This window comes from Electrophorus electricus, chromosome 6 (assembly GCF_013358815.1).
Source record: "Electrophorus electricus isolate fEleEle1 chromosome 6, fEleEle1.pri, whole genome shotgun sequence".
Taxonomy (NCBI): domain Eukaryota; kingdom Metazoa; phylum Chordata; class Actinopteri; order Gymnotiformes; family Gymnotidae; genus Electrophorus; species Electrophorus electricus.
Genome location: NC_049540.1, coordinates 10,025,799 through 10,053,298, shown reverse-complemented (window position 1 = coordinate 10,053,298; position 27,500 = coordinate 10,025,799). Strand labels below are relative to the sequence as shown.

Sequence of the window (27,500 nt, the reverse complement as noted above, 5' to 3'; positions counted from 1 at the left end):
GGTATCTCAGGCTCATTAAAGCAGAGATTCGAATCCCAGCTACCGGTACGCCTATGAGTCATTGCCTGCTAGTTACATTCCTTAAAGATCTGATTTTAAAAGCTGTTCAACTAACATAACTGTAAATTATTGTTTCTGTTATCCCAGACGTTGAAACTGCCGCAAACATCCAGGATTGTAGAAAAACCGGCACACTAATGTACAACGCACATTTTACTGCTGTCCAGATGTACGAGTATAACGTCTCACGTTACAAACGTCCGTCCATAAACTAATCCGGACAGGGCTCACACCACCATATACACATAACTAGGGAGGGATGTTTCAAACATGTATATGTACCAAGCTGGTAAATAAGTCACCGCAACACCCCATGAAGCCACAACACACGTGATTCAGTTCACACATGCTTTTCTTGGACAGCGAAGTTACAAGCCTGACTTTATACCCGTACCACGTATACAGATATAAAAATCTTTACACCCAGATTTGGCCATTGCCCATTTAATATTTCATATATATTTTATAAAGAGAATTGGAACTCTTCGTTTTTGGGAAACATTAGTCAGTAATATTACATAGTCTTAGATTGTGATATATCTAGTCAGTTTTAGATGGAAATCTTTTCTAAGTATGGCATCTCACAACTAATTTGACCCTCTGCTATAACAAATTAATTACCATAATCTTTGAGACACTTTTATTTTAGCTATTGTTGTTTTCCCTTGAATGCCATTGCTTTCATTTACAGCTGTCACTTTTATCCAAAGCAACTTATAATTATGACTGAGTACGATTTGAGCAATTGAGGGTTAAGGGCCTTGCAGGGGCCTAACAGTGGCAATTTGGCAGTGGTGGGACTTAAACCAGCAACCTTCCAATTACAAGTCACATACCTTAATCACTGAGCTACCACTGCCCTTGTTTATTGTTTATAATAATACATAAGATTGATATGGTGCTTTTCAATAACCCAGAGATGCTGACAAAGCATACAGAGAAATATTAAAAATGTAAAGTTTTGACTGAAACATTGTCCAGGCTTGAAATCAAGCGCAGTAATGACATTTGAGAATGTTTCCTCTTTTTTTACAAAATTTATGGAATTCATGACTTGGTATCTGTATTGAAACAAACCAACTTTGGTATCCTGAAAATATTATACCATAGTATCAATATCAAAATTCATGATGGTATTGAAACAAGCATTTTGGTATTGTGACAACAGTAATATATTATTATTCATTTCACTTACATGGTGCCTTTCTCATACCCAAGGACACTTTACAATCAACACTCAGCTTTTACGTGCCATCCGACTGGGTGCTGAGAAGCGGAGAGAGGATCGCACCCAGGACAGAGCGCCATCCATCACTGGCCATGCAGACACACAATCATTCACACACACTCACACCAGAACAATTTAGGGAAATCAGTTGACCTAACCACCATGTTTTTGCACTGTTGGAGGAAACCAGGGACCCCAGAGTGCCGGGTCACGGCACCCTCTTTCCTTCAGAGGGAGACAGCCTCTCTTCCTACTGTAGGTCAGCTAAGTTATGTTGCTAACAGTACTATGCTAACTCTCCCTGTTATCTCTCGTTCTGTCTCGCGTTTCGGTCGTATATTTGGCCGAAGTGCAGACTGTTCATTCCGTCAGGGCCTGTGGGCGACTTGTGAAGTGGCCTTGGAGTTGTGCATTTATCTGTGGACCTGTCTGTGTGCGTTTTTGTGAGGTGAAACGTGTATAAGTGTTAATTGCGCCTAGTTCCTTCCTGACAAAGTTTCTGTGGGTTGAACTCTGTGTGGTATGTGCTGAGGCGCTGGCTGCGATTCTGGTGTGTTTTTAGACGAGCAGAAGAAAGCTACGTGAATTCATCACTGCTGTTAGATGGGTTTGGCCAGTCTGGATGGGTTCAACCAGTTCTATCCAGCGTTCTTCTAAATAGAGTTCCCAGTCGCTACACGCTCGTCACTTGGTCAGAAAGGGAAAAGGCACCTTTAATGAAGCATATGTACTGTAGAAGACATCCATGTTTACACCTATGCATACTTAACCAACACTTAACTTTACCCCTGCTCCACATGCTCCTAACTCAGAACCCACCTCCCTAAATCAAGCCCTAACCTTAACACGAGTCTTAACTCTGTCCCAACACACAGCCCCAACTAAGCATTCATTTCAGTAAACAAGTGGAATTAAGTGTATAAACAGGGAATTACAGATATAAACAGGTTAACTCTCAAGTAAATAAATTGGATAGACTTGAACAGCAATATAAAACAATATTTTATTAACTGGAAAGCTGCACTGGACTTAATGTGTTTTATGTTTATGTGCAGTGTGCTAAACAACGACATTTTATGTTTTTGGTCCCACAGACTAAAATAGTTGGACCTTATAGTACTTTTATGCTAAATTAAAAACTGTTTTTAGAATTTCTTGGCATGGTTTTTAAATGACAGCAGTTATGTTTTACAATAAGTATATACCATGTGTTACATTTCTCCCATAAATAAAGTTGCTATTACTCCTAAAATGCATGCATCTGTACTTAAAATATGAACTTGTAATATGTACAGGTGTATGTTTTCAGGAACATCCCTCATCAGTGACCAGCAGTAGCCTGCCAGCATAGACGTCCTTCACTTTCCTTGGTACCACTTTTCTATATACATGTAATGATATGTGAGTATCAAGGACCAAAGAACTATTGTAAACATATTTAGATTACATGCAAAAAAAGCAAAAATACATAAACTGGTAGTTTTTTTATGGGGAAAAAAATCTGTCATGATATTGTTGATGTTGTCATTTTCAGGCACGGATATGAAATCATAGGGCTTTCAAGCAGTATCTCCAAACTGACAAACAGAAGCAACTAGTTTCCAATGGCAACTGTGCCAAAGTAATATGAAGTGACAAGCTCAGAAGTGAAAGTTTCCCAATGTTACTGTGTTTACTGATAGCATTCATTATGGGCAGCTGTAGGGAGAAGGATTGGTTTATTGTTGACCACTAAGTATGGTAGAGAGTTTGCAATTACCGTGTGTGTGCGTGTGAGTGTTTATTATGCATATATTTGAGAGTATTTGTACCATTGACCGTGTGTGTGTTTATTATGCATATATTTGAGAGTATTTGTACCATTGACCGTGTGTGTGTGTGAGAGTGTTTATTATGCATATATTTCGTGTGTGTTTATTATGCATATATTTGAGAGTATTTGTACCATTGACCATGTGTGTGAGTGTTTATTATGCATATATTTGAGAGTATTTGTACCATTGACCGTGTGTGTGTTTATTATGCATATATTTGAGAGTATTTGTACCATTGACCGTGTGTGTGTGCTGTATTCCTGTTTTTGCTTTGTATATTTCTTTGTTTTTTTATTTATTACTGTGTTTATTGCAGTGTATTTCTTCCATAGTTCTATATGGTTATTTTGGCTGTGCATTTGTTATTTTGTATTTATGTATTTGTGTGTGTGTGTGTGTGTGTGTGTGTGTGTGTGTGTGTGTGTGTGTGTGAGTAGATTACAGAATGCTACGTTTAAGAAACTTTACTTGTGCACACCTCTTAAAGCAGTTACAGCAGAACCACTGTTCTGTCAGACTTATTTAAGATACTGTCGAATGGTTTGATGGGGGACTGTCAAAAAACACACCAGGAGTGAGTAACGGTCCTGCACTGGAGCCTGAGAGACCCATACTTCCCGTCTGGAACTGAGGGCATGTTAGACTGCTTTGGTTAGAGCCCTAGAACAGCAGCACTCTGCTTCCTGTGGGTGTTTTGGTTCCATGTTCTATTACAGGGAGTCTCATTTACACATATCAGTAAGCTCACGAACCACAGGGCGTTGTGATGTGCTTCTTTCTCATGCTTTGCTGCTCTCCTCTTAACAAAGACACGGAACATCAAAAATAGGCAAAGAGCGCCTTTGATCTTTATTCAAATGTATTTTACTATTATATAAGATTGTTCAGCCGTGCCTTGGCACTGTAACATGAGGCGGGTTGAGAAGGTTCTGATTCAGCGGGGCAACATATCCTGTGAACGCTACTTAAGGAGAGGCTTTTCAGCTTCAGATGTCTTCCCTGTCCAACTACCCCAGCTCATGGAGAGCTTCATTATTAGCAGAAGAGTTTAATGAAGTGTGAAGGGCAGGGCAGAGGGACCTAGAACTGCAGGTGAAATCCAAGATCGAAATCCCAAACAGCCCTCAGGTCCCAGCTCTCCTGAGCCATGTTTTCCGTCTTCCTGGTCGAGGCGCGTCAGGGTCTGGGACGCAGTGAAACTGTGGAGCGGCCTGCGGATGCCACAGGTCTGGGTCTGGAAGCTTCACTCTGGAAAACGAGGCTTGGATGATGAACATGAACAAACATTCCTGGAACTTGCAGACCTCCTGAGTTCGATGCTAAACCCGCAGACGTCTAGCTGCGGAGAGGCTGTTTGGAGAAAGGTCTCCTCCTTAAAACTGAATGTAGCGGAGTGACAGAGACCATCGCTCAGGAAGGTTAAAGGGCTGTTCTGAGTGACATTTCAGAGCATATACCACACGTGAGACCTGAGTTTGAAACTGGGTGTGGTCACTGCCCTCAACCTTTGCCACAAATGGTGTCAGAAGTGGGACAGTACAGTGAGCCCATCGGGAGTATGCTCATGGTTAAAGGAAGCCCCTCTGGCGTGAGGGGATGGTACAATGTCCAGTGTGAAGCCCTGGTGAGGGGCACAGGTGTGACCCCGGATGAAGGCTGGATATGTGAAGGACACATGGAGAGCGTGAAGTGCAGGGCTGTGCTCCCTGAAGGTGATGGCAGTGTGATGGAGACTGTCAATCCCTGAAGGAGAGGCTGGTGTGATGGAGACTCTTAATCAGGAAGATACCATGGATGGTCTGGCTGCTGTCCCAGAGAGCTGGCTCTTTGGTCTGGGGGTCAGAGAAAGCTTGAGTGTTGAGAGTTCACTGTTGGTACATTCTGTACTGTACTTCTGTCTATGCATCAGACTGCTTTTAAAACACAGCTGTGATGTCATTTCCTGTTCTCTGAGACTTCTTGGTTGCAGTGGTCCAACACACAAATCCGATTCCAGTCCTGGAGTGGCACAGCGCTGCATAGTGTAGGGCTCGACCAGTGTTTCCCTCTACTCTCAGCCCCTCCCCGACTCCTGGTACTGAGTGGATACTTTGGGAAAAAGTGATGAAATGTGATGACTGTGGAACCGAGAACTACGTTTACCTGCTTCACTACACCCCTATTCAAAGCCTTACCATTTGTTTTTTTGTTCTGTTAGGGTCCATATGCAGCAATGCACCTCTCAGATGGTCAGATACTAGGTAATGCAGTTTGTGGGTATCGTTTGGTAATGGTCTGATGAGCTCAGTCTGAAGCCCTAAAGTGTAGTGCCATGGTCCACCCTCCTGCACAGGCTGGAGTTTGCTAGTGCACTATTCCCAACCTGTCTTGGACTGGAAGACTGGGCTTGCGTATCTTTTTGCGCTGTATACATGCAAGCTATGTGTGTGTGGGTGTATGCTGTATACGCTGTACATGCTCTGTGTGTGTGTGTGTGTGTGTGTGTGTGTGTGTGTGTGTGTGTGTGTGTGTGTGTGTGTGTGTGTGTGTGTGTGTGTTGCCACCCTGCTAGGTAACTGTTAGGGAATCCCCACCCCTGCAGATGTAACCATGGAAACGTACCAGGCTCGGGTGGGGGTCCCTCCCACCCTTTCTGTCATTCTTTCTTTCTCTGTCTCTTTCTCCTCCCTCTCTTTCTCCCCTCTTCCCTCTCCTTTCTCACTCTCTCCTGCTCTCCTGGCGCTTAGATGTAGGTCTACATAATGGTCAGTCCTGATGCAATGCATCATGGGAAATGCTGCATGTGTGAGAGAGAAAAGGAGGCTCCATCTTTAATTCATTCCCACTGATGACTGTTCGACATGACTGTGTGCAAAGAGGTTCCAGTTGTGTATGACACAGCACACAGTTACAGAGTAACACAGCACTCAGCATACAGTAACAGAGCACACAGTAACACAGTAACACAGCACTCAGCACACAGTAACAGAGCACACAGTAACAGAGCACACAGTAACAGTAACACAGCACTCAGCATACAGTAACAGAGCACACAGTAACACAGCACTCAGCACACAGTAACAGAGCACACAGTAACAGTAACACAGCACTCAACATACAGTAACAGAGCACACAGTAACAGTAACACAGCACTCAACATACAGTAACAGAGCACACAGTAACAGTAACAGCACTCAACATACAGTAACAGAGCACACAGTAAAACAGTAACACAGCACTCAGCACACAGTAACAGAGCACACAGTAACACAGTAACACAGCACTCAGCACACAGTAACAGAGCACACAGTAACAGAGCACACAGTAACAGTAACACAGCACTCAGCACACAGTAACAGAGCACACAGTAAGAGAGCACACAGTAACACAGTACTCAACATACAGTAACAGAGCACACAGTAACAGTAACACAGCACTCAACATACAGTAACAGAGCACACAGTAACAGTAACACAGCACTCAACATACAGTAACAGAGCACACAGTAAAACAGTAACACAGCACTCAGCACACAGTAACAGAGCACACAGTAACACAGTAACACAGCACTCAGCACACAGTAACACAGCACACAGTAACAGACCTACACACTCCTCCGTCAGCACGCCGAGAAGCCTGAGAAGGCCTTTAGTTGTTCCCTATTATTGATCAGCTTTGATAGCTCTTGGATCTGCCAGGCTGATTTAAGGCATATTTCAGCCTGCACTGCTAACATGCCAAGCAGTGAGTTTTAGCAACACAAAAAGCCAGGAGTTAGCATGGCTGTGTGTGTGTGTGTGTGTGTGTGTGTGTGTGTGTGTGTGTGTGTGTGTGCGTGCGTGTGTGCGTGTGTGTGTGCGCGTGTGTGTGTGTGTATGTGTGTGTGTGTGTGTGTGTGTGTGTGTGTGTGTGTTTATGCAGAGCGATATAATGAATTGTATACAGTATTGATTTGTATAGTACAGGTCTTTGCAATGAACTAATGATGAGAGAGTTCAGTGATTGCACTCTGTGTAGTGCTATAGTGCTGCATTGCTCATTATACACAGAGCTCTGAGGCAGTCAAGGGCTCTAATGGATCTGAGGAAGTTCATGCATAACTGTGTGTCTCTATATGCTAATGTATACTCACAAACTATCACAGTTAATGGTGTCCCAGGCCCAGATTAAGCCCAAACTCTAAAGGACTTTCCTATGGTGACACCATTTATTCTAGGACTAGGTTTAATCCACGTCCAGGAACATGCCCACAGTATAGAGAATAGTGTGTAAGAGAACTTTGTCAGTGATATGATTAATTCTTTTCTTTCACAGTGATCTTGTGACATGTGAATGCAGTTATGTGGAACATCCCCCCCAAACATGGAACCATACAAGTATTTCTACAGACTAACAGTTGGTCCTGGTGTTTTCGGATCAAACGCAGCCCCACAGTCTAGTGGACTGTTCCTGACTTTGCTTGTACCAAACCTTCAGCTCTAGCTGAGGCTGATGCTGCTCACTCTCTCGCCCTGTTTCTTCACCCTGGGCCCTTTTGTGGAGGGTGGCATGGAGAAGCTCCAGAGCTCAGCTCTGCCTCGCTCGTTCTGTGGAAGAAATACTTTCCAGTGCTGCTCATGTAACAGGCCCCGTGGTCCCAGCCCACGGGCCTGTGGGCGGGGAGTCAGGCACGAGGGTCATGGAGCTGCCAGGAAAGAGGTGGAGATTTTCAGGGTGGAGCTGGGAGCCGGGGGGGAGGTGGAGACTGTATCGCTCTTTCAGGCGGTTCCCTTAATGCTGGTGCATGAGGGACTGGGAGTGTGGAGAAGCATTGTGGGTCTGCTGGGTCTGTAGCATGACTTAGTGTAGATGAGCTAGTGCTGTGCTGTGGTCTTTAGAGACGTGAGGTGAGAGAGATACGGATGTGGAAAACATTACTGGGAAGGAAGGAAAATGAGATGTAGAGAGGAGAGGAGAGGAGAGGGGAGGGGAGGGGAGGGGAGGAGAGGAGAGGAGAGAGGAGGAGGAGAGGGGAGGAGAGGAGAGAGGAGGAGAGGGGAGGAGAGGGGAGGAGAGAGGAGGAGGAGAGGGGAGGAGAGGAGGAGAGGAGAGAGGAGGAGGAGAGAGGAGGAGAGGAGTGGAGAGGAGAGGGGAGGAGTGGAGAGGAGAGGGGAGGAGTGGAGAGGAGAGGGGAGGAGAGGAGGAGAGGGGAAGAGAGGAGTGGAGAGGAGAGGAGGAGAGGAGGAAGACTTGGATGTGTTCTGGTGGATAAAGCTGTGCTATGGCATGATCATTACAACAATCATGATGATGGTGGCTTCTGGTGGTGTGTGTGTGTGTGTGTGTGTGTGTGTGTGTGTGTGTGTGTGTGTGTGTGTGTGTGTGTGTGTGTGTGTGTGCGCGCGGCGCGTGCAGCCTAAGTTGTGTCTGCGGAGATATGCGTCTTGATGAAGGGGAATCCCCCACCCAGGGTCGGTGCTGCCTTGCTTTATTTAAAGTCTTCTGTTTATATTTTTCCCTCGGAAGAATACAGTGTAACACACGTACACTTACATACCCCGTGGATAATGGCAAAGACAGTTGTACAATCAGACCATAGTAATTACAGTTTTTACACCATCAGAATTTTCTTTACAGCGATCATCTCTTACATAAGCATCTGAGAAAGGGTTGCTATTCATCTGTGCTAATTATTTTTGTTGGCAGAGTGTTACATTTTTTCAACATATGCAATTTGTTTTGTTCCAAACTGCAAGAAATTGGTTAATAAACTCTTTCATCGAATAAACGTTGCTGTTAATTTTAGTAATAGCGCAATGTCGTTAAGGCAAAGTGAAATCGAAATTCTCCGGATTCATTTCCGTTCTAACGGTATCCTTCTGTGGGTCAGGAGTCAGGCAAAGATAAAAGCAGTCTGCCTCATGCAGTCCTCCGGACACCACAGACTGTCGATTCAAATGCTTTGTTAGTTTCTATGTTGCTCTTTTTTTTTTGCCTGTGCTGTCTTGAAATGACAGCAAATGCATATCAGTGCTCAGAAGGAGAACGTCCTTGTCTCTTTTTATGGACGAACGAGTATCTTAAGTTTTACTGCTGAAAAGGTCGTAAAGCTCGGGTCTGTCTGACTCTGTGTGAAACTGTCTGGCACTTCTCGTCCTACTCATTCCGTGCATATGAGATGAGAGAAAGTCCAGTACAGTCTCGCATACGCACCATGGCAACTGTCACGTCTTGTACACTATACGTGTTCATTCAGAAATTAAGAAAATCGCTTTTCGACTCGGTCCAACCAAAATGCTTGGCGATTGTAACCTAAAGGCAACAGTTCATAGAAATGGATGGAGTTCATATTTACTATATGTAGACATAGTATTGGACTGAAGTGCTTTCTGGGTGATTCCGGGAGAGAGAGAGAGTTTGTTTAGACAGCAGACACATGAATCTTGGCTGCTAATGTCAGATTCAGACACAGTTGGCAGCCGTAGCTATTCCACGCGTGTTTTACGGGCCCCTTTTAAACGCCGTTTGTGCGGAAGGCTCGTTCTGATAAGAGTTGACGCCTCGGTATCGTGGCCAAGGTCGGAGCTGCATCTTTGTGCGCGTATATCCATGGAAACCATGTGGTCATCTGGACCATACAGCCCTCTAACACAGAAACGCGCACAGACGCACGCGGGCAAACCCACGCACGCACGCACAACTGACACACACAACTCCCACTGCTTCCGTTGTGCTCACGCTCTCCAGCCGGCGCCAGCATTTTCTTTGGGATCTTGAAAGTGCGGGGTTTGACGACATCTGCTCTCAGATGTCCTTAAGCATTGACTGAGCATTGCAGTTAAATACATTTGCTATTCCGATTTTTATGCTGAGGGACGGTTTGTTCGAAAGTTACTGCTTCTTTTTTTTTTTTTTTGCTTCTACGGTTCTCCCAGTGACTAAGACTGCGGCGGTCTCTCGCAGAGCGCGTTAGCTGTACGCCGTCGCTGCGCGCTTCCCCTCGCGCATGAGAGGCGGAGGCGGCACCGGCGGAAAGGGCGCACCTGTCCCCCACGCGCCACGGTTGGGTTCCTTTCATGCGGGTCGCGTGTGTTCTTTCGGACACCGACGTCACCGGAGACTTCGGGAATCGTGGCGCTGCAGTCGGTCCTGAGATGAATGCACAATAGCGCGTTCACCTGTCTCTCTCGCGCCTCCTCACGGTCGGTATTTGTAACCGCGGTAGACCACCCTAGCCCCCCCCCCCCATCAACCTGAGCTTGCGCATCAAGCGCCCCCCGCCTCCCACGCACAGCTCGTGTTCTACAACGAGCAACCGACTCACTAAACACCGCCTTCAAACATGTCGTTCAATTATAAATCATATCTGTTTATTTAGTATATGATAAGCACAAATTGATGTAGTCAGTATCGGTGGTTTATGCTAAAGAATCGCGTATGACTTTAGGTTCGTTACTTCGTTTTATTATTTTAATATAATGATGTATAATTTCTACGGATTTTAGGCGTTCGATTGAACAGGCCTTAAGTTGGACCTGCACAGGCGTGTGCAACTTAAGGCCTTATTGAGGCGCGCAGACTGCCATTTAAAATGACTGAGGGTTGCTCTGCCAAATGCACCACCAGAGGTCGCCACGGGCCAAGTCTACGCCCGGTCCGTCCCGGAGTTTGCAGGCACCGGTGATCTCCCTGTTAAACTGTTTGGATGTGGACTTACATGCATGCGTTAACAGGAAACAGTAGTTAAGTTCGTAATTCAGTCATTTTAAACCGCGTGTTTTCTGTTTTAATCTACTTTTATGTTGAGTGTTTTTGTTTTGTTTTTGGTTTTTTTGCGGGGCGGGGGGGTGAGTAACAGAGAAGAGAGAGAGAGAGAGAGAGAGAGAGAGAGAGAGAGAGAGAGAGAGAGAGAGAGAGAGAGAGAGATTGTATATCTCCGCACCCAATACTTTAGTGGAGGGAAACTCATTCTGAATCAGTCGGTGTTCTCGAGACCAAACTGCTACGGTCCCAGCGGTTGTGTAAGGCCAGTAGGAATTTACATGTGTAACCTTGTAGTGTACGCTCGCTCTCTGCACAGCCTATTCATCCCACGGCGCTCGCGGCAGTTTATAGCGGTCTCTCTCTTTTCCCCCCTCTTTCATTCTTTCACGCGCTGCTCCGTGTCTCCTGCCGCGGGACTCCCGCCAGTGAACAGGGACTCCGGCTGTATGGGCATGGATGTGATGAAGAATTTGACGCCTCTGAGGAATCTGAAGTGTTTTTCTCCGGTGATGTGCCAGTGTAAACTCGTGTGCAGCAACCGGACTCTCTCGCTCATGTTCGGCTGCAAGGTAAGCCGGCGCGCGAGGGCGTGGGAGGGCGTGTGACCGGTTTAAACGCGCGCGTATCTAACGGCATAACCTATGCACAGCTCAGCCGGTGTGTGTGGGGGGGGGGGGGGGGGGGGGGGGGATAAGACACGACAGACTCCGTCAGATCCGTCGACAGGTTTGCTGTCTACATGCGCGCATCACGGGGCTGTTGCTGGGGAGGGTCTCTGCCTCGCCCCCTGCAGGCTCCGGCTATGGTCCAGCAGTGTACCGGTTGCGCTCCTGCCAGGTGCGGGCAGCTCCGTCCTGGACAGACAACCTCGTGTATGGCTGAGGAGAGAGACGGATAAAGACGAAGGAGACGTTTGTATTTGTGCGTTTTAGATAATAACTAACGCAGAAGTCTTTTAAGACACAGTTGGGTTGTGCAGGCTCATTAGCACCGGGTGTTATTATGAGGGAATGTTATCTTGTGATTTTAAAAAAATTAGAACTTGTTTAATCTTTCTTCATGATTTGTTTACTGAACAAAGGAGCTATTGTACAGATACTGTGCCATAAACAAAGTAATGAGATGATGACCTTGGGAGAGAAACAGATCACTCTCACACACACACACACACACACACACACACACACACACACACACACACACACACACACACACACAATCATGTGTATAGTGCTATATTGTTAATTTAATGATGTTCATCAGTTACTGGTATCACTCTATTTCACTGGTTTTATGTTGCATGTTTGTACAATGTGCACTCAACCTTATCAACACCCATCCACACACACACACACACACACCCACACACACACACACACACACACGCATGCATGCACACACACACACACACGCACACACACACACACCTCTTAGCTTTAAGCATCCTATTACGCCCTGTGCATTCTATGTTTATCTTTCCATATGACCCAGTCTGACTGCTGTGCACTATACCCTCTCCTGCACTCTCCCATACATCACGATACTGAGCCTTTTGAGAGCACTGCTGGTGTGTATAAACATTCTGGGAGCTCAGGCCCACAATAAAGGTGGCTAAGGCCATTCAACTCAGCGCAGTACGATTCTGTTACATTGTTTGAACAGCTTCTTTTTTTTGTCATGCAGATGTTGTCACACAGCTACTTTACAGAGCCCTGTGTCCAGACCCGTAGCAGGCTGAGGGTGAAGGAGACAGGAAAGAACTCCCTGAGACATTGCGAGGGAGAGACCCTGAGAAGAACTCAGACTGGATGGGGAAAGGCTTCTGTGTGTGTGTGTGTGAGAGAGAGAGAAAGAGAGAGAGAGAGAGAGAGAGAGAGAGAGAGAGAGTGCGCGTGTTAGTGATGGCTAATAGTCTTCATGGTAGGTGTGCTGGTGTGTGTTACTGGTGGCTAATACTCTTCAAACTCATACAGCACTTTGGTCAACCATGGTTGTGTTCAATGTGCTATACAAATCAAGTTTGCCTTTATTTGCCTTCATGGCAGGTGTGTGTGTGTGTGTGTGTGTGTGTGTGTATGTGTTACTAATGGTTAATATTCTTCATGGCAGGTGTGTGTGTTCGTGTGTGTGTGTATTAATAATGGCTAATCTTCATGGCAGCTGTGTGTGAGTGTGTGTGTTTTACTCCTTGCTTATATTCTTCATGGCACGTGTGTGTTGCTGATATTCTTCAGCTCGTTTGTGAACTCCATATTAGCTGGCTTTCTCTGTGTTATTAGTGGTATCAGCTGAGAGATATCAGCTGAAAGATCAACAGGCCCCTCCAGACTGGGGGGTGCTGTGTATCACCCGTACCATGGTGCGGGGAGTGACCCTCCAGCAATGGTGCACATCCTTTCCTCCAGGAGGAAGCTCAGGGGACCTTGGGTTTGGCTAGGACTCCCATCTTCCGGCTCTGAGCCCGGCTGGCAGGTGCCTTATATCTGCTGTTCTGGCCTCTGGGTTCTGCCGCTCCCGTAAAGGGCGGCGTGATATATCGTCTCCCACAATCGCGATACTGGCCTTTGTGCTACGAATAGCGCAGCAGGCAGGCAGCCTCTCCTAACAGAGCCACAGTACCAACAAAGTTTGGTATTGTGTGCTGCAAACAGCACGTCTAATCTGAGACGCTCCGGGCAAGTGTTTTGTAGGAGTTTTGATGATTCATACACTTGATAAACATAACTCAATTTGTCCATGAATAGTCTTGAAGCATGTCACAAAGTGGGATTACCAAAGTGTTCTCAATGTATCGCAATCTGCGATCTCTGTATAGCTGCATTGTCGCACTAGCAGTATTTTCCTTCGAAATCATGCAGTTGCGTCTACGAGTGAAAGCCTTTTTTTGTCCAAGCCCATCATCTTAATGTCATCGTTACTGTGTGATTCTGCAGAGAGCCCAACACAAGATGCCACAGTGCCCGTGCACTGGCTTTAGACAGAGAAGTGTGTGCTATATAACTAGACATTGTGTTTATAGTGCATACGCAGTACATGGAAACACACACAATCTGTCTCATCAGAATGGGGTGAGGGAAAGGCAGATCAGGGCACAGAGACAGCTCGACACTGTCCAAAACTGAGAGACATTCAGTCTTTGTGTACAGTACGTGTATACTGTCAAAGACAGTTCAAAATAGCATCTGTCTTGTATCTGATCTGTAACTGTGTGTGTGTGTGTGTGTGTGTGTGGGCGTGCATATTACAATTTATATTGATTTGTGGGTAATTTGTCTGTACATGCACTATTTATATCTGATTGGTTGAAACTGTTTGCTTGTGTTCACATTCTGCAATGTATATCTTGTTTGTAGAACAATGGTGTGTATTTGTTCTGCCGGTGCTGTGCAAGTGTGTGTGCGTGTGTGTGTGTGTGTGTGTATTTGTGTGTGTGTGTGTGTGCATGTGTGTGTGTGTGTGTGTGTGTGTAAGAGAGAGACAGAGAGACATGTAGGTCTGTGCATGTGACAGCTGATAATGGAAAACAGTGAGAGGAATGAGTGGGTGTGGATGGGATGTGGGTGGAGTGAGAGGATGGAGGTGGAGTGAGAGGATGGAGGTGGAGGGAGAAGATGTAGGTGGAGGGAGAGGGAGGAGGTGGAGGGAGAGGATGGAGGTGGAGGGAGAAGATGTAGGTGGAGGGAGAGGGTGGAGGTGGAGGGAGAGGGTGGAGGTGGAGGGAGAGGATGGAGGTGGAGGGAGAAGATGTAGGTGGAGGGAGAGGGTGGAGGTGGAGGGAGAGGGTGGAGGTGGAGTGAGAGGATGAAGGTGGAGGGAGAGGGTGAAGGTGGAGTGAGAGGATGAAGGTGGAGGGAGAGGGTGAAGGTGCAGGGGGGGATGTAGGTGGAGGGAGAGGATGGAGGTGGAGGGCAGGATGTAGGTGGAATGAGAGGATGTAGGTGGAGGGAGAGGGTGGAGGTGGAGGGAGAGGATGGAGGTGGAGGGAGAGGATGGAGGTGGAGTCAGAGGGTGGAGGGGGAGGGGGAGGATTTAGGTGGAGTGAGAGGGTGGAGGTGGAGTGAGAGGATGAAGGTGGAGGGAGAGGGTGAAGGTGCAGGGGGGGATGTAGGTGGAGGGAGAGGATGGAGGTGGAGGGCAGGATGTAGGTGGAGTGAGAGGATGTAGGTGGAGGGAGAGGATGGAGGTGGAGGGAGAGGATGGAGGTGGAGGGAGAGGATGGAGGTGGAGTCAGAGGGTGGAGGTGGAGGGAGAGAGGATGTAGGTGGAGGGAGAGAGTGGAGGTGGAGGGGGGGTTCTGCTTTGGGTGTTGCCAATTTTGTTCTCTCATTTTTTAGCAGTAGAAAGGAAATGACAACATGTCATGGAAACCCATCCGTGAGGAGTTGCCATGATCATGTGGGTGTGTGTGTACATGTGTGTGTACATGTGTGTGTGTGTACATATGTGTGCGTGCGTGTGTGTGTGTGTGCGTGTGTAGGTGTGTGTGTGTGTGTGTGTGTGTGTGTGCGCACAGGCAGTTATAACCTTAAAACATTCGTTGTCATTAAAATGATCTTTTCCATTTTGTACAGTAAAGTCAAACAGAGCTAAAATAGACGAGGAACACAGTGTGTTCTACTCACCTGTGCACTAAAAAAGAGAAAAGAAATGAGAGCGTGAGTGTGTATGTGAGAGAATGAGTGTGTGAGAGCGTTAGTGTGTATGTGAGAGAATGAGTGTGTGAGAGCGTGAGTGTGTATGTGAGAGAATGAGTGTGTGAGAGCGTGAGTGTGTATGTGAGAGAATGAGTGTGTGAGAGTGAGTGTGTATGTGAGAGAATGAGTGTGTGAGAGCGTGAGTGTGTATGTGAGAGAATGAGTGTGTGAGAGCGTGAGTGTGTATGTGAGAGAATGAGTGTGTGAGAGTGAGTGTGTATGTGAGAGAATGAGTGTGTGAGCGTGAGTGTGTATGTGAGAGAATGAGTGTGTTTGAGAGCGTGAGTGTGTATGTGAGAGAATGAGTGTGTTTGAGAGGGTGAGTGTGTATGTGAGAGAATGAGTGTGTTTGAGAGCGTGAGTGTGTATGTGAGAGAATGAGTGTGTTTGAGAGCGTGAGTGTGTGAGAGAATGAGTGTGTTTGAGAGCGTGAGTGTGTATGTGAGAGTGAGTGTGTATGTGAGAGAATGAGTGTGTGAGAGCGTGAGTGTGTATGTGAGAGTGTGAGTGTGTATGTGAGAGAATGAGTGTGTGAGAGTGTGAGTGTGTATGTGAGAGTGTGAGTGTGTATGTGAGAGAATGAGTGTGTGAGAGCGTGAGTGAGTATGTGAGAGAATGAGTGTGTGAGAGCATGAGTGTGTATGTGAGAGAATGAGTGTGTTTGAGAGGGTGAGTGTGTATGTCTGTAAGGAAAAACAGTAAGAATGAGTGTAAGTATGTGAAATTAAGGGAGAAAGAGTCATTTTGTGTGTGTGTGTGTGTGTGTGTGTGTGTGTGTGTGTGTGAGAGAGAGAGAGAGAGTCTTCCACTTTGTCCACTATGTTAAAGTAAGTGTGACTACTTCTTTAGCATAAGTCATTATTAGAGACTGCAGGGTTGTGGATCAGCTTCTGCAGGAACCTTCCCACTGCTCCTTACAGGAAGAGCTGTTAGCCCAAGGCCATACCACAGCCACAGGCTAGCTGTCACTCAGCACAACCGACCAATCAGTAACCAGCCACTACTCAGGATCTGCTTGTGTGTGTGTGTGTGTGTGTGTGTCTCTCTCTCTACACATGAGACTTCAAAAATGTTCTCAGACAGTTAGACAAGTTAGTGGGCGGGTAACCTTCAAAACACGCGCACACACACACATACACACACACACACAGGGAAGGCCACCTCATGAAATAACAATAGGATATCACCCACCTTACATCTGTAACAGCTCTCTCTGTCTCTCTGCCATACAAACGTACACACACTTGAAATTAAAACTGTGTTAGGTGTTAGGATTACGTGTGTGTGTGTGTAGGGCTCAGTCCTGGTTCTGAAGTTTGGAGTGGTGCTAACACTGGGGTTTAGTTCCCACTGGCTCAGACAGATGTCATGTTGAACTCTTGACCTCACACTCATTGCGTGAGTCCCTTAAAGGTAGTTCCCAACCAGACGTTTATCTGTATTCCAGGGTAGGGGCTTTTGGGAAGTCAAGGAGCTACTGCAGTGGGCTTGGATTGGAACTTTTGGGGTGGGGCTTACAGTAGTGACTGCTGCTGATTGGTCAAGTGTGGGATCATGCGATGAGCTAAGCAGCAAGGAGCAGGGGCTGCCATTTTGAAACGCCAAAGAGAAAGAGTAGAAAGAAAAGAATCCGAAGTGACAAAAACTGAACGCGATACAGCTGCAGTCCTGGCGTGTTCACGCGCGTGCGTTTGGCGTGTTTACTGGTGTTTGTGTCCATGTCTTGTTAAAAGGACATCAGGAAAGATGCAGCAATTACAGCATTTCACTACCTCAGCGCATGTGAGTAGTTCATGTCGGATTTAATTCAGAACCCTTCATTTCCTTAAACGTCCATGAATGATCACGAGAGGTCGTGTGTGGTGTTGAGCTCGGCATAGTGTTGAGTTTGACTGGAATGTTGTGCTGTTTTCGTGTTGTGTTATATTTCACCTCTCCAGGTTAACACTCCTGGACTGTGGCGCAGTGCATGTTGTAACTGAACCACCAGCGCATACACACACCAGACACACACACACACACACACACACTAGCACACAACTATATCCAGGTCCAGTTGGCTACACAGTGTCTGTTTCACCACGGCTCCAAACACCTCCTGAAAGGTTTAAATAAGATGGCATCTCGTCCTCCACATTCCCGTTCCATATGCATGGAGTGATTCACTTGAATGGGTAAGGCTGGACTTGAACAGCCTGTCCGATATCTTTCTCTTACAACCTCTATTCTCCACTGCTGTGACTCTTTCTTGTGGCCATTATGCGTTCCTCACTCATCCCTCGTTTATTTCTTTTTCTCCCTCTCCCTCCCTCTCTCCATCCCTCTGTCCCGTGGTCTTGCAGGCCGCGTGTACTGCGGTGTAATGTGATCTGGTGGAATACTGCAGGCCGGGCTCTCTCCAGTCTTCCTCCTCTTCCTCCTCCTCCTCCTCTTCCTCCTCTTCTCCCTCCCCTACGTCTCTGTCTCCACCCTCCACCTTCAGTCTCTCTCTGCTCCGCCCTCCATCCCTGGGTGTAGTCCATGGTTAGTGTACCACAGCAGTCCAGGCTTAACCCAAACAAGAATCATCAGTCAAAGAGGGACGTCCTCGTATAAACTTCGAACACACGAACCCGTATCACGACAGAGTTGCTTGGTGTGGGTGAGGGCTCTGCAAACCTGTAGGATTATTCCCACCAGACTCTTCCTGTCTAGTCTTTCCTGACACCCTGCAAGCTTCGAAAAACACATTACGCCCCCAGAGACTGGGAATGCAACTACCTGTCTCCCCTCCCCCCTCTGTACCTGTCTCCCCTCCCCCCTCTGTACCTGTCTCCCCTCACCCCTCTGTACCTGTCTCCCCTCACCCCTCTGTACCTGTCTCCCCTTACACTTCTGTACCTGTCTCCCCTCACCCCTCTGTACCTGTCTCCCCTCACTCCTCTGTACCTGTCTCCCCTCACTCCTCTGTACCTGTCTCCCCTCACCCCTCTGTACCTGTCTCCCCTCACTCCTCTGTACCTGTCTCCCCTCACTCCTCTGTACCTGTCTCCCCTCACCCCTCTGTACTGTTACCAGTGCGTACTGCTCCTCTAAGCAGGTGTTATTCTGCAATCTACATTCATTATGGACCCAGGACTTCATACACTTCAGTTACTTCCTGATCAGTTCCACACTATACCAAAGTGGAGGTGTGACCCGAGCACTCTGAACCTGTCTGAGATGCTCTGAACTTGTCTGAGATGCTCTGAATTGGTCTGAGATGCTCTGAACCTGTGTGAGGTGTTCTGAACTTGTCTGAGATGGTCTGAACTGGTTTGAGATGCTCTGAACCTGTCTGAGATGTTCTGAACTTGTCTGAGATGTTCTGAACTTGTCTGAGATACTCTAAACTGGTCTGAGATGCTCTGAACTGGTCTGAGATGCTCTGAACTTGTCTGAGATGTTCTGAACTGGTCTGAGATGCTCTAAACTGGTCTGAGATGCTCTGAACTGGTCTGAGGTGCAGCTCATTTGTCATGAGTGCTGAGACCTGTCCTTGCTCTCTAGAGAAACTCTGAGTGAACTCCCTCTTGGCTTGTCTTACGTGAATGTTTGGTGATCTGCTTAACAATGTTACTGCCTCTTTGTGAACACATTCGATACATCAGCGAATATCATAGGGGCACACAGGAGACTCAGAAAACGTTTATGAGCTCATGTCTGGTATGTGGGGGAGAGACGTGTGAGATCAATAAATAAAGGCTCTGGATTACGGAAAAGATCCTGTTCATCCTGTAAAAATAATTAATCAATTCTTATTGATGAGGCTTCTTTGTTCTATTGTATTGTTAGTTTAAAACAAAATGATGTGTTTGTGAAACGTGCTTAAGTAGCTGATCATTTTCTCCCTCTCTCTCTCTCTCTCTCTCTCTCTCTCCCTCCCTCTCTCTCTCTCTCTCTAGAAATACAGGTATCAGGATGAGGAGACTCCTCCCCTGGAGCATAGCCCTGCCCACCTGGCCCACAGTAAGAGCGCCGAGATGCTTCACATGAGTGATAAAAACTTGGCTGCCATGGATACCATGCACGGCTATGCTTCTCACACACACATCTCTCCTGTAAAGGTAAGGAAATACACACACACACACACACACACACACACACACAGAAACATGAGTGCTAATTTTATAAGGTCTTTTTAATAAAATTATGCCTATTGTAAGCACATGATTTTCATATACTGTTTAAAATAGAAATACACAGGATTTTTCCTTTTTAGCACAGCGAGAACCCCAAGGAGCTTTTGAAATGCCTTTTATCCAGAACTGGATGATATAGCTACCGCACCAGTCCAGCAGTCCAGCAGTCCAGCATTCCCCTTCCATGCCATGCTGATCCGTAGCGGATCAGGCCTGTCCCTGCCATCTTCACCTCCACACTGTCCGGAACGCTGCGCATTGGTATCGCACCCATTTCCTGTCACGTCCTGTCCTCTCCCGCCCGCCCAGTCTAGAAGTAACGGCACCCTCTCCACCATCCTTTATCACGGTTCTCTCCTTCGTCGCACATCCTCTAGCATGTCCTCAGCTCCGGGCCTGCGTCTGCCTTGTAGTCTTCCTCACCAGAGAGGCAAGGAGAGCCCAGAGACCGGGGCCTCATAACATTCAGCCAACAGTCCCTGAGTCTGGATCCAGAATCAGTTTGTACTTTTCATAATCAAAGTAGCAGCTGTCCAGAATGTGTACTTGAGGTCCAAGCAGGACACTCAGCTGTCTCACTTGTCTTCTGTCTCTGCTGTGTTCCCTCATGCCAGCGCATCGGGGCTTTGATCCGACCGTAGGCATAGCTGGTTCTGTAGTTTTAACAGTGTTGAGTTGCATTATGTAGTTATTTGGGAAAATGTATGAATATTGATGTGTCTCCTGTGTAATATTTGCCTTCATTTTACCGCTTTGATCAGCTAGCTTACAACAACTTAACCATTTCACTAGCCGTGTCCGTCGCAGGTATTTTCAAACCCCACGATCGCAGCGCAAAGTATTTAAGATGTTTGATACCAAGCTTGATTTACGTTACACATCCTCCAAAATGCGAATGAAAAAAGCAAGATAAAAATATTCTGAAACACTGCACAAAAGACAGCCGAGACCCCTTACCAGACCAAAATGAGAATGATTTGGGCTATAATATTCTAATGAGCATGACTGAGAAGCAGCCTTCAGCCTGAAACTCCCAGCTCAACACAGCCCTCAGGCAGACCTACAAACAGCAGTGTGGGAGGAGAGAGCTGGAATTCTCATGTATGAACCTACTGGTGCTGGGTTTGAGAACAGGGCCACAGAAACACCACAGTAGCTATGCTTGCTAGGTTGGCATTCGCTAGTGTGTTTGTCAGAGCGACCGTTCAAGTGGGGAAATGAAGATTTGATAAAGGGCATGAGATCAGCCTCGTGATTAGTGGGGGAAAGGCTTGCGCAATCTTTACTCGTGACTAGGACTTCCCAATTTACATCAAAATGTGAGAAATTTTGGCAAAGTACATGTAAACACTGGCAAGTCACCAGATCCTCCAACTTGTATATATGTACATGTATATTGTGTGCCCACAACATGTACCTAATTAGTGGGTTTAGTTTCCATAAGGCTTTAAATCAACGATCCAAGGAGCTCTTCAAAGTATGTTCCAGTGGCAGTGATTTTAGTTTTACTTTACCGTGTGTGTGTGCGCACATACTGGGAGGTTACAATGGCCAAGGTTCTGACTGAGTCTTCAGAAGCACTTTTATCCTGGAGCTCAGCATATGGGCTTCTGATCTACTGCCCTATATTTCTCTCTCAGTGCCTTGCTCCTGTTCTCCAGCCTTGGTTTTCCCCCTCGTCTCCGCCCCCTGCACTTCTCTTCTCTGTCCATCTCGCTCTTCTCCTCTCCCCCTCTGTCTCCGTGTCTCCTGCCTCTCTCTTCCCGGGATTCCTCGTCTTTTCGTCTCTCACCTTTTTTATTTTTTGGACGCTCCATGTCTCTCTTTTTTTCTGTCTCTCCTTGCCCATCTATTCTACCAGCAGTGCCGTTAGATGTTTGTGAGTCACGCTGTGTGTGTGTGCTTGTGTGTGTGTGTGTGTGTGTGTCCTTTAGCAGTTTTCTACATCTCATCGAACCATGCTGTGTGAAGCCCAGATGAACCATTGTTAAAAACCTAGCTTATACACCGACATGATAGAATCTAACAAAATTGAAGGATCACAGAAACCTAGAAAAGTATTTTTCTTTCCTGCTGTAAGTCTTGGAGATGATTCCTCTTTTTTCCTTATTTCTGTTCATGTGATCAGTCACATGACCAGTTGCAAGCCAGCAGAAACGGCCCGAACGGTTGAAACACACGAAGCGCCATTGCATCATGTAGAATATCGAACTCAGCGCACGTTTTACCGGCAATGTCTTCAGTCCAAGGAGCAGGCAGGAGAACTGCTGCATTTGGCGAATGTCACACACACAAGTCCTGGTTGGGTTTTAAGTCTGTTCAATCCTGCAAGCGTTCAGCACTCTGTTACATTACCCTGCTGAAAGTACAGTGCGGGTGTCCATTTGGAAAATGCCAAACTCCCTTCTGTTGGGCTCAGCTGGGTAGGATGTTCATAATACGTGTTACAATGCAAATGTAAGACTTAGCACCTGTGCACACACGCGCGCACGCACAGGCGCACACGCAGACACACCACACCGTTATATAAGACGTTAAATTTGTGTCCAAGCTCATCCAGCACTTCATACGTGGGCAGTTTGTGATCACAGGATCGCTGTTGGCTGGACATTCCTGGGTGGCGGACCATTCTCGTTCCACTGGCTCTGCCCAGTGCGGAGCCTGAAACACACACACCAGCTCAACACACACGCTTCCATGCCGCCACCGTAACAGCATCAGCGCTGGCTGGAGAACACACTGCCACCACGGGTGTGACTCTGCTGTGAAAAGTGCTAGGGACAAGAATGTGGACCCAGTGTGGCACTAAATTCAACTGCCCCACCAGTCTGTGTCATCGAAGAAATCAAGTCCTTGAAATCAGTGCGGGGACTGAGAGGAAGAGGTTTCACACAATGGCATGTCAGCACTGACCAGTACAGGAAGTATCAGCACTCTGGTTTACGGTACAGTTGTTTAAAATATAGTTGTAGTACAATTGTTTTCTGTTTATTGTGATTAAAAATGTTTCGTTTCAAGTTGTCAGTTCATTGTCTCAGCATCGTGTGACAGAAGTGTGAAGTTGTCTGATCTTGTCATTGGGAACGAAATACATGTCCTTTCCCCGCCTGTAGAGCCAACAGGAATATGTTCAGAGTGCACTTTTAAAAAAGTGGTGGGGACAAAATCCGCCATTTCAGAAAGTGTCAGGGATATGTCCCCAACGTTCCCAACGCCCCCAGCATCTTCAGTGTGAACTATGCCAATGGCTGCCATCCAAATAATATATAGTCGGTAGTACTCCAGTTAAGCAATGTTATGAAGATGATGGGTAAATGACAGCACAGCTGTACAGGAGTTATTTCATGCTGTAGTAAGAGTGTTAACCTGTTTTGTGAGACAAGGGCTTTTGCTTGGATTTCAAGGTCAACAGCTAAATGATTCTTCCTGATACTGTCCCCTTCTCTCTCTCTCTCTCTCTCTCTCTCTCTCTCTCTCTCTCTCTCTCTCTCTCTCTCTCTCTCTCTCTCTCTCTCTCTCTCACTCAGTCTCGCTCTCTTCATACCGCTCTGTCTCTAACCCCCCCCCCCCCCCCCCCGTCTCTGTGGTACCATCTGTCTTCATGAAAAACACATACTAACACCACACCACACACACCTCTCTAACTTACACACCAGAGCACTGTGGGGTTGTGTGTCTATCAGCCACTAACCGTGCTCTGTGAATGTGTGTCTTGGTCTTTTATTACATGCTTGTTTAGGTGTGTTTTTATTTTTACATTTCCATAATGAATTTTATAGAAAGATTGCTTCCCAGTTTGGTGCATCCCTGTGTATGTCTATGGATCTGGCTGGTCACGTGACATGAGCCGTATGACACCTCTGAATCAGGCCCATTTAAGCTAAATTTACATACATGACGCACGCACACACACACACACAGTTCCTCCTATAGAGCTTTGGTCTGCTCATACTCTCGCCTCGCCTGTATTTTCCCCACCACCACATATCTGCACCATACTTTCAATTCATTTTTTTCTTTTTTTCCCAGCTGTTTTCACAAGTGTCACTGAATCCAAAGAGCTTTGAGGCTCCCCGCCGAACCGTGTAGCTGCAGCTCTTTAACCGTGCTGTGTCTTCTACACCAGAAGGGTGTTTGCTCAACTTCTGTTCAGATATTCCTTCCCATAAGTCAGCAGTTCTCCCTCTCCTGGTCCATGGGCATTGTTTTATGATACAACAAGAAAGGAACACCATGCTTCCTGTTACAAGATGCACCATCATAACGTAAGAGCATGTTTACTGTATGCAAAGGGATATTGAGTTGAATGTTCAATTGAACTTATGAATAACTACAAGGGGAATCAGCAACCGCTGACCCCGGACCGCGATCCTGCAGGATCTAACGACTTATAGCTGTGAAATTGAAGGCAGTCTACCAATTTCCATGTGTGGAGCTGTTGAGTGCTCTGCTGGAACTTTCCACCTGAGCAGTGACAGATCTTATCCGAATTTACCTTTATTTTTGGAACTCTGCCCTACTTCCTGGACTCACCTTCTGAAAGGATTTGATATGGCAGCGACCGTAACCTTGGCTGCTTGGACTGGATGGGGAGAATGCCATCTGCTGGTTGGAAGGAGTGCGGTTTAGCAGTTCAGGACCATGGACAGCTACTGTTTGGAACAGCGCACAGGATCTTCTGTGGCCTCTGTCTGTTTGTCTCTCTCTCTCTTTCTGCCTCATAAGTAGCTCCTTGTGTTCTTCAGAGTAACTGCTGGCTTTTGGACATTTTTTGGACCTGCTTTCTCTCTACTTTCTCTCTTCTCTGGAGTTCCCTTAACAGCTGACTGGTTTTAAGCTCGGCTGGTCTCTGACCAGCAGACAGGTTTGTCACCAGCTCTCTTCCTGCTGAAGGCGCGTTTAATTGTTGAGTCTGGTTCAGTGGTTCAGCGCCCCAGCGCTCTTCGGGGCGTTACGCGCTGACCCCACCCTCCACCTCTATGCAGTCCGCTCTGCTGTGAACCACCTGCCTGGGGGTAATAAGCTCACACGTGGAGATGGCTGTGTTAGAGTAGTCACGTAAACCTGCTCGACTGGGTTTAAGAAGCACTGGGCCAGGATAATCTTCATGTAACCTACTCCTACACTACCCTAACCTCAAACAACATGTCCTACATCTAATGAGCCCCTGTACCCTAAGCCTAACCAACTTACCTTAGATATAAGCTAAACCATATCTACCTCGACCTCAACCGTCATGACCCACCGTTAACTAGCTCAGTCTCCCCCTCGAATCTGTAACCCAGCACATTTCCTCTGAGCTAAAGGCTAAAGGCGTTAAGGTTTGTGGCGTTTGTCCATGTTCAATATCTCACCCTGCAGTAGGTGCTTGTCTCCCTGCTGCTCTGCACCCCGAGTGTACGCTTGAAATATGACCCGGCTCTTCCCGCTGTTGAGTCACCCTCCCTCTTCTCTTGTTTTTGCAGCCAGTGTTGCTGTCGGCGGGCCATACGCCTCTGTATACTTCTGCAGTCTCCACGCTGGTAAGAGTGCTGAAGTGCTGCTGCCCTCTGCCGGAGAGGGGAAGGTGTTGCAACATGAGAAAAACATTGACGTTTGTATACACTTTCTGATGTTTGTGTGTGTGTGTGTGTGTGTGTTTGTGCAATTCTTTTCATTCCATGAGAGCTGAACAGACCTTCACATTGCATTGTGGCATAGACCAGATAATGTAGCCTTGTCCGTACTCTACAGTTTGCAGTGTGTTGTGGGTATTTGATAGTAAACTATAAGAAGTCCCAATTTACAGTTGAGATTTCAAGTACAATGGCTTCCATAATAGGGGCTGAAAATACCCCAGGAATTGCCGTTTTTATTGCGTAAAATGGCGGTGATGACACACCACTCTGCTGTCCCCTGCGTCCTAATGCTCTTCATGAGGCTGCACTTCCACACTCATCCTTTATTAAACAACTGTTTTGGGAGCTTTTTTGTTCTTACAATATGTTTCCCATGATGCTTAGCTTTTGGTCACCTCTTGAGTCATCATTTTATTGGGAGCAGGTCCACCAGCACACACTCGCACTCATCTCAGCACCGCAAACCTAAATCTACAATTCAAAATCTCTCTCTGTCCCTCTCTCTCACTCCTTCTATCCCTCTCTCCCTCTCTCTGTCTCTCTCTAGTTCAAGATAAAGAGATGCCTTTTTCACAGTGAAAGTACCATACACTATTAATACTAAAGTACACTGTGTTACAATAGGACAAAAAGTGAATTTGTTGTTTATGTACTGAAATGAATGTACAAATATACAAATTGCTTTACATTCTCCCAACAAAAAGATCACTTTTTCCTATTACTGAGTGTATGCAGGTTGGAAATCACTGTTTTCAGAAATGATGATGTGTGGTAGTGTTTTGGGCAGGAACAGGAAATAGGAATCAATAGGAAATGCATCTCTGTTTCACTCCCTTATAAATACATTGTTTGTCTTTTTCCTTTTGGTCTATAAGAGTTATGGTATCTTCCATTTTCAAAACAGTTGACATCAGGAAGTGAGACTCCTTGGCAACGATATGGCTATAGTTGACACCTTCGGGCTGACGCGGGGAGATGTTTGGTTATGTGGTACATATAATGATGTAATATCTCTCTGTTGGGTTACTGCAGTGTGGCTGCCTCTCCAGCAGAGGTCAGCGTTAAGTTATGATTGGTTACTTGGTGCTGTAGACTTGCAGTGGGAGGGACTTCAGTAGCCCACAAACCCCCAGCTGTAAAGAATACTGACTGACCAATAGAAACCTGTAGACAAGCCCCCTCTCCCCACTCTGCGGTTCTCTCTCTTTCTCTCTCCCTCATGCTTCTTCTCACTTTCCTCCTCCCATGTAGAGACACACACTTAAAATTTCTCACAGGAGGTTTCGACAGTGAGCTCCTAGTCTCCGTGGCAACACCATGGCTGCTCTTGACATTTGCGAGTTGTTTAAAGTAGGAGAAAGCACACACACACACAAATAGACACACACATGCACACAAACATTCACACACACACACAAGCACACATACACACACATGCACAAATGCACATTCACACACACATATGCTGGCACACACAGTCATCCACCAGATGCTCACAGCAGGAAACACACTGAAGCACTTTTAACAAGTTAAAGTTTTAACAAACAGTAACTTGGTTCAAACTCCAATGTTTGCTGATCATATCCATCAAGCTGCAATGAAGAAAATAACTTTGTGTGTATGTTTGTGTGTGTGATAGGGTGTGTTATATGTGTGTGGGGGTGTAACTGATGGGTCTTTGGTCAGTGTAGTTATAGAGTTGAAGAACAGCAAGTTTGACCAGATGCCCTGTGCAGCTCACAGTACAACTAATCTACTACATCTATAACACCTTTACTGAGTAATAACAGCTTCAGGCCTAGCATGTTTATTATTACCTGACCTTAGCCCCACCCCTAATGAAGTGCACCTGGCCTTAGCCCCACCCCTAATGAAGTGCACCGGGCCTTAGCCCCACCCCTAATGAAGTGTACCTGGCCTTACCCCACCCTTAATGAAGTGCACCTGGCCTTAGACTCACCCCTAATGAAGTGCACCTGCTATTAGCCCCACCCCTAATGAAGTATACCTGGCCTAGGCCACACCCCTAATGAAGTGCACCTGCTATTAGCCCCACCTCTAACGAAATGTATCTGGCCTTAGCCCCACCCCTAATGAAGTGTAATTGGCCTTAGTCTCACCCCTAATGAAGTGTAATTGGCCTTAGTCTCACCCCTAATTAAGTGTTTTTGGCCTTAGCCCCACCCCTAATGAAGTGTAACTGG

General features: G+C 46.5%; 1 protein-coding gene across 2 annotated transcripts in view; it reads left to right on the top strand.

Annotated features, from left to right (window-relative positions):
* The window catches only part of LOC113586849 (disks large homolog 4), a 67,776-nt gene that overhangs the window by 2,472 nt on the left and 37,804 nt on the right, over positions 1 to 27,500 (top strand). Inside the window, exons 2-3 of one of the 2 annotated variants that reach the window (XM_035527545.1) lie at positions 19,442 to 19,603; positions 25,144 to 25,200. In XM_035527545.1, the coding sequence (XP_035383438.1) occupies positions 19,442 to 19,603; positions 25,144 to 25,200 (219 nt within the window). The remainder of the gene's footprint in view (positions 1 to 19,441; positions 19,604 to 25,143; positions 25,201 to 27,500) is intronic. The other variant, XM_035527546.1, reaches the window with a different exon arrangement.